The sequence below is a fragment of the Glossina fuscipes genome, unplaced genomic scaffold (assembly GCF_014805625.2).
Source record: "Glossina fuscipes isolate IAEA_lab_2018 unplaced genomic scaffold, Yale_Gfus_2 2, whole genome shotgun sequence".
NCBI classification, from domain to species: Eukaryota; Metazoa; Arthropoda; class Insecta; order Diptera; family Glossinidae; genus Glossina; species Glossina fuscipes.
Window position 1 is genome coordinate 21,440,011 of NW_023998416.1, and position 7,873 is coordinate 21,447,883.

Genomic DNA, 7,873 nt, shown 5'->3' on the forward strand with positions numbered 1-7,873 from the left:
AGACTTCATTCTTAGACATTACAGAAAATGTTCTGAAAGTTTTTTCTCGCTTGTAACAACCGAAAGTATTCTCTTTCACTGGTCCTCTCTGTCTTTCTCCCTTTGTCGTTTGTTACTAAATTTAGTTTTTATCCATTGGTATGGGGAGATTGGTGTCAACGTTTCTCCACAACTGCACTACACTACAAGAATACGTAATCTTTCATTGTCTTACGTTTCTCTTTCTTTTAATTATTTATCGTTCTTTGCCTAAAAAACTTTGAGTAAACTAATTTCTTTAAACTCTTTTATTTTATACTCTAGCTCTGCTACCCTCAAGGATGTCAACTGAAAAACAAATAAACAGATGCAATAACATTGTTTTTACTTTTTCTTTTGCATTCTTCTCTCCAGGTAAGAAGTTTATGTTCTTGTCAATTAGTCTTTTACTTGAAATTTCTATAAAATAAATTTTGTTATGATCTTAGAACTTTACATTTTGACTATTATTTATGACATTTTGTGGGATCTCTTTTTTATGTGATTCTTATAGTAACAAGTTAACACATAACATAAATGTCTTTATGAAACCGACAATTTTTAAATGAAAATATTTTCTCAAATTTTCAACTTTTTTTTAAGCTGGTAGTTATTATTTTCTAAAGTTATGCATCTTATAGTCATAGACATATACATATATATGGGGCTACTGAATATTCACTATGAAGTGTTAAACTTTTGTTATTGCTTTAGAATAGAAATTTGAGAAAATTTATCGATGCTTAATGCACATTATATGAGCGTATGTCGGTAAAGACCTTATTGCTGACAAATTTGATAATAAAACATTTATGAAAATGTAATCAGCTGCATACAAAATCTTATTAGCTTCAAACGACGACGAATGGAAGAACATCTCTTATTGATTTGGGATTGTCTTCGGTGGTGTTTAGGCAGAAATATTTCCGTAAGAATTTCCAAACCAACCAAAACCTATTATAAATTCCGATGCATTGATAGCAAAATTTCTTAAAGTTTCATTGAACTCCTTGAAAGCGGGAGTTACGTCTGGCCGTGCATCAAAGCCTTTCTCATTATTTCCTTTTAGGTACGGAACTATAGGTTGGAATGACGTATTACATTTAATCAGAATATGATTAAAAGTTCTTTGATAGTTAACGTATTTATGGCTTTCCACATGTATTGAACAGCGTAAGATAATTATTTGCTATCGTTACATTTGTAGAACTGTCAAAAAAGCACGTGTGGAGTTTCATTCTAGCATGTCCAACGCTATTGTTCAGACAGCTGTTGAAAGCAAGACCGTTTTTGTGCTGTCTTCGATGTAAAAAAGATCGGCAAAGTATAGTGATTCAAAATTTATAATAAAAAAATTTATTTCGAACACGCATCGTATAACATTTTATAGGAAAAATACGTTCGAAGTCCAAAACATGTTATTATTGAAAAAATTATTGATAACATGAAAAAGGAAAACACACTTATATAGAATTTAAATGGTTGTGTTTGCAAATAAATTGGAATTCGTTTCCATGAGAACTACTAGCTGCCTTCTATAATCACCTACGAACAGCTGAAGTATATCTCTCTCTCCTAGTCAAAGCTCAGTGAACGCAATAGTTCAGTTCACATTATATCGCTGGCGTGTAAAGGTTAAAATCCAATCCGTTTTGTATGTGTGTAAAGTAAAAGAGCGAAAATACACTAGTGGGCCATCTGAGGTACCATGCAATACCCTCCAATTGCTGGTATATCGTATTGCTCGTATAGCGACTTTTCAAATAAAGTAAGGAATTATTATCTGGGAAGCGGTCGACAAAGCGATCAGATCCAAATCATTTGCGGTAGAGTTCTTTCGTGGGCCAAACAATGTCAGTGTACAAAATGTAATCGAAATATCTGTGATATGGACAGACATTAGACGGGCGGACAAGCTTAGAGCTTGGTAAAGGGTAAATCTATCTGTGGTCCTTTTGGGCCTGCACCAATATAGTGGATCGTGTACCACAATTGATGTAGAGTATAGAAATCGTTGTTTGCATAAATTATTATCCAAAGCTCTATGTCTTAAGGCTAGTAAAAGAATGCTAGAACCGGATTTTGCAATGTATGCAAAAATTACTTTTTATTAAAAATCGAACTATGTCTTTATTAAGCCGGGCTGTTTATCAATCTTAACGAAATCATGAGCTTTGTCAGAGCTTTTTGTTTTTTAATCTCTGCTAGTGTTTTAACTGGCACGCAAAGATATGCAATACGTGGAATTTTTGAAGAAAGGTACGAAATGAAACTCGATTGAAATCGTGCCTTACCTGATCGTTTTGCCGACGACCAATATTTTGCAGTTATTTTATGAAGTGTTGGGTACTTTTGAATGACTCAAACTTGTCTATTATCCAAAGGCAGAGACATGTAGCAGATTGGAAGATATGAAAACCTATTGCTGTTTTCTGTAGAACAACACTTCATAGATCATTAGAAGTAATAACAAACTGCACTAACGTCAAGCTTAATTGCAAACACTCAGAACTCTAATTAATCTCATAAGCTTACGTTAACGATTTGATAAAGATTCAAAAATAGTTGTTTTTAACTTTGTAAGCAAGAAGAACGTGTTTCTTTCATTGTTAGAAATTCCGGTCGTTCTTAAAGCGGTTTAAAAAATAAACAACTGAAAACACTATAGCGGGTCACGGTCCACGGGTAAATACCCTACGCCACGCTCAATCCAGTTATTCATGTAACGACTTTTTAAAGTAAGGCCTTACGTAGAAGGTGCTTAGAACTACCTTCAAAGGCGTTCATCCTTAGACCCAGATCAATGTACCAGACGTCATCAAGATATCGCAAAAATTCAGAGCTGTAAGCTAAACAACTTACTATAGAAAAGCTTAGATTGATTAAGAGAACAGTTCTGAGTCATCAGCGATTAGTTCCGATATATCCCAAGTTCTTCTTGAATAGTGTAGGGTATAAAAATAATTCAACCACCTCAGTAGATTCTACCCAATGGAAACACACGATACAAACATAAAAGTTTGTCATATAAGTTAAAGTTTCATTTCTTAAACGTATCTCCATCGGTCAGCAACATTCTTCTTCGATTCTTCTTCTTTTATTCTAAATTCAACGAAGAGTTTTTGTACTTTTTGCGCTAAATATGCTGCAAACTCGATTATTGAATGAAGATTTGCAAAAGCAAGCTAACGAAATGTTAAATGAAGTGCCCGCGCGTATACACGAAGACTTACAAGCTTTAAGAATATGGATCCAAGGACAACAGCATTTATGTGCTAACATTGATGATCAATTCTTAATTGCTTTCTTGCGACGATCCAAATATAGTTTGGAGAAGGCTAAAAAAAGGATCGATTCTTATTATAGTTTCAAAAGTAAATTTCCCGATTCCTTTAACGTAACTAACGTGGATAGCCCAAGATTCCGGGAAATATTTCGCTTGGGGTAACTAAGATAGTTAAATAAATTGCTTAACTATTGAAAGTTCTTCTTTCCAGTGGATTTCTATATTTGCCGATTCCTCTACACAATAATGGTCCTCGGATATTTTTCGTTCGCGGCGGTTTTTATTCAGCTCATATATTTAGTCTGGAAGAAGTGTTGGCTGTCAATCATGTTCTACAAGATATTGTGATTTTAGAGGATGATTATGCTGTTGTTAACGGCTTAGTAGGGATCGCTGTTGATGAGGCAATAACTTTATCGCATATTCTCCAAGTGACTCCATTGTATTTAAAAAAATGGATTTCCTATAATCATGAAGCAATACCGTTGCGTGTAAAATCTGCCCATATTTTAAAAGCGCCTAAAATATGTGAAACTGTTTACAACATGGGCAAGCCATTCTTACCACTTGGACACGAAGATAGAGTACGTGAAACAAACAATAATTCCATTACTGTCGTAACTACCATACATATATATATTAACATATTTTATTCAGTTATTATTCCATGATTCGCTCGATTCATTGAGTCAACATGTTCCCTTGAAATATCTACCAAGCGATTATGGCGGTGAAAATGGTAGCATTGAAGAAATCGTAGCTGAATGGGATGAGAAGTTAAATAAATATCGAGATTATTTTAGTAAAAGCATTCAGTGGGGTATTGATGAGAAGTTACGAATCGTCGAAGCTAACGAACAAAATGATATCTTTGGTATCGAAGGTTCTTTTAGAAAATTGGACTTCGATTAGTTGCAATAATAGTGAAAATGGAATGGATTTTAATTGAAACGTTTCATAAATAATGCTATAAATAAACTAACTTTTAAGTAAAGCGTTAAAAATTGACCCTTCTTTCCATATGCAGGGCCATGTTCTCCATGGACATATGATAGGCGATTCAAAAATTAGTCTCATCCCATAGAAATATTCGACATCGATTTACTAAGGCAAAGCAAGAAATTTTAAAAATAGAAAGTTTTCTTCATACAACGGGTGCTTCAAATTAGGATTTCATATAGGAGGTGATCCAATTTATTTTCACTAGTTTTCGGCCTTTGATCTAAAAAATAAAAATACTTTGTAAATTCGGATTTGTAATTTGGGCACGAATATTAGTGCGTAGTGGGCAGTAGACATTAGTGAGACACGCGGACAGATGGTCGCAAATGTTCAATTCGAATGAAGTGTTAGATGCTTCTGGGTGCTGTGTACGTTCTTACAAATTTTTCATACCTTTAGCACAAGTAGTCTAGGTTGGGATTTGTGTAAACTGAGGGTTTCTAAAAGGAAACCGGTGCAATTGAAAGATTTTTTGCATCAATCGAAGCAATATTACTGATTGCTCTGTATACACCAACATATACAAATATGAATTTGTAGGAAATTTGATGAAATAAAAACAAGTTCGGCGGGGGGGCCGAATATTCAATATCCACCACTATGCTTTTCACATTCTACTCTCCAAGTTTTTTTATTTGATACCCATATCGCTGGTATTATTAAGAAAAAATTTATCCCGGTGTCTACTATATTCATTTTGAGGCAAATAATATATCATTTTTAAGCATATCTTCATTTGAGAAGTGCACAAAGTAGTTTTAGACATTTTGTCTTGCTTGCCTTATGCTAAATAAGCATAAAATCTCAAAAAAGTGAAAAAAATTCAATTTAATTGCTTGTAACTTTGTGTGGGCATGGCCGATGGGTTCAATTTTCGGACCTAAAGAGTAGACTATTTCGTAAAGTAAATGTGGAAAAATCCAAAAATATTTGTTCAAAAAAGTTGGGTTGCATTCAGTTTATGCTCCACTGCGGGCGTCTGCTCTTACCAATTAGGCCCACTTTCAATACCAACCTGCGCGCAGGGACTTCCAATGTTTCTACCAAATTTGAAGTCGATGCCTTCATTATTGCGACAATTAAATGATGTCAGTGGTGGCATAAAAAACCCCTCTGGTCATCTGTTAGTTCGAAATATTTGGTCTGTCACCACATCGTAAATTGGCCTTAAATTTACTTTAAATGAAATCTGTATCAACTTTTACAACAAAATTGTATTAACATTATTTACAATCCGACTTATTTGCAATAATTGCTATACATTTTATGTACTTTTACGTTCTCTTTAAAGAAAGAGAAGAAATGGTTGATATACATTGTACATAATGAACAAATCATCGTTTGTTTTTTTTTCTTAACTGGCGGAATTCCCCCCGCGATAATCGTCAGAGAAAAGAAAAATGAAAGAGAAAAGATTAGTAGTGAGGCTGTCGCAGCCTACTACGTGTACACCTAAATAATAAATGTTGTGCCTTTACGGACTGAGCAGTGACTGAATCTACGACCAAAGTAAACTCTACTGTTTAACACAATTGTCTTACATAAGTCTAGCAAGCAAATTAAATGCAATTAGATCGTATTATACACATACAAAGCCTTTTGTCCGGCTAAAAGATATTTGTATTCAAAACTGGAAGCTTTATGATTCGTATAATTTCTTTCCCATGGACCATTAATATTTATGAGAAATCAATTGAAGCACAAATATCCTGAATCAACGTAAGATTCTCAGTCGGTTTAAACATAGCTGTCATCTGCTGTCGAGAGGAAATTCTCCATAGATAAGTCAAAAAGCCATTTGAAAAAGAGTTTTGTTCTTAACAGTGACACTCTTACGATGATCATGAATAGATTATTATCGATTCAACAAGTGCTACCTAAGAAGGTTTGCCCCATAGCTTATACTCTTAAGCGTTGTAAGTATATATAGAAAGATAGTCGCGATTGGTGTTTTGGCTACATCCCAAAAAAATGTCCATTGTAATGATGCGCAATAACTTATCGCAGCTATAGATTAAGTGTTTGCTGCCTTCTTTCTACCCAAGTAAGTACTATTACTCCAATAATATCAGTCGTGTCCCCTATTTCAAAATTATGTTATTTAAACATAATAAAAAAGAAATGATCAGAAACTTTGTTCCTCACAATTTGTAGAATCTTGTTTTCTTCAGACTGCTCTATGGTCTATCAATGAATGTCACATTGCCCGGAGATACCTAAAGGTATACAGCTTTTACGTAATCAGCGATCACTTTCGACCTACTTAAAAGCAACTTGTATTGATGTCGTTACAGATATTTATCGCAAATGTCAGTAATTTCTCTAAGCCTTTCAAAAGGAGCTTAAACTTTAGAAATGATCCTCTTCAATTTAGATATGGTTAAATTCGGCCAGAATGTTGCTGATCTATGGAAAAGATGCGAAAAAAGTAAGGAAAACTTAACATGACCCTAGTCACGTAACTTATAATACAATTTTCGGTCATGCATATATAACGATTCAAACATAAAAAATAGTTGCTTGCCAATGTGAAAACTATGTACCGCAGTGCTTCCAACAAAAGCCAGAGAACTGATGTGAATTTCTGCAGGACATAAGAGACTATGTGCGAAAAAATAAATGCATTTTTAATTTTATTATAAAAATCATGTCCGAAAGATTATGTCTTAATGGTACTTAAAAAGTTGGTTAAAAACCACAACAATTCGTATAATTGTGACGTAGAATTTTTGCAGAGAAATTACCTTCAAAAAGGAAGGAAATTAATGAATATTTCATAATTAAAAAGAGAAACAAATTGCAATTGCAACTGAAATGCGTATGAAGAGTCAATTAAATCAATTAAGTAAAGTGCCTTGCAGAAAAGAAAGTTTCAACTTAATCAGTTGACACCATATACTGAGTGAAATTTAAAAATTTTAAAAAAAGACATTAGCAGAAAGTATAAAGCCGGTGCCAACCTCGTCCTTATAAGCTTAAAAATGGTCGATTATTATTATTATAAAAGCGCTCAATGTCACATGTCTTTCAGCTCTCTTGCTCAGAGCTTATTAAAATCTAAATAAACATTTAGAGGTTCCTCTAATTGAACAGTTGAACGACTTGAAAAACTTTCTTCCCTACTTTTTGGATTTTTTCATTAAGTATTAGAAAAAAACCCAAGCAGCGTGTTCCACAAGTATGCTAAAAAACGCATTTATGAAAATGGAGAATGCAATTGAGTAAATTCTGTGTACCCGTACCCGTACAATAGCATGAAAACATCAACAACTCAGCAGAAAATCAGAAGAATAAACAATGATATCTTAATCATCAGTGATGATGCATTTTTAAAATGAATCAAGTCGCAATGAGAGCAGCAATGATTGCATAATGAAACAAGCAATAAAGAATGTGATGTTCGTCTTTGGATTGAATTTTTGATACCAACTATGTGAAAGCAGCTGAGAAATATTTCTACCAAATTTCATATCTACAAGTATTAGCAGAAACTTTTCTCATATTGCATGGATGTGTAACTACGCATATTTTTTTCTTATCCATAGTAAATGTACTGATGGAGGTTGA

The 7,873-nt window shown here is 33.7% G+C and overlaps 1 protein-coding gene across 1 annotated transcript; it reads left to right on the plus strand.

Moving 5' to 3' along the window:
- Positions 1-3,160: 3,160 nt before the first annotated feature.
- On the plus strand, positions 3,161-4,216 carry LOC119633047 (alpha-tocopherol transfer protein-like). The gene is made up of 3 exons (XM_038026248.1): positions 3,161-3,462; positions 3,516-3,888; positions 3,962-4,216. Exons 1-3 carry the CDS (start codon positions 3,161-3,163, stop codon positions 4,214-4,216), a joined length of 930 nt encoding a protein of 309 aa, XP_037882176.1.
- The last annotated feature ends 3,657 nt before the right edge of the window (positions 4,217-7,873 follow it).

Coding starts and splice junctions, on each gene's coding strand:
- LOC119633047 (XM_038026248.1), top strand. CDS start 3,161: ATGCTGCAAACTCGATTATTGAATGAAGATTTGCAAAAGCAAGCTAAC. Junction 3,463..3,515: donor CGGGAAATATTTCGCTTGGG/GTAACTAAGATA, acceptor TCTTCTTTCCAG/TGGATTTCTATATTTGCCGA. Junction 3,889..3,961: donor CACTTGGACACGAAGATAGA/GTACGTGAAACA, acceptor TATTTTATTCAG/TTATTATTCCATGATTCGCT.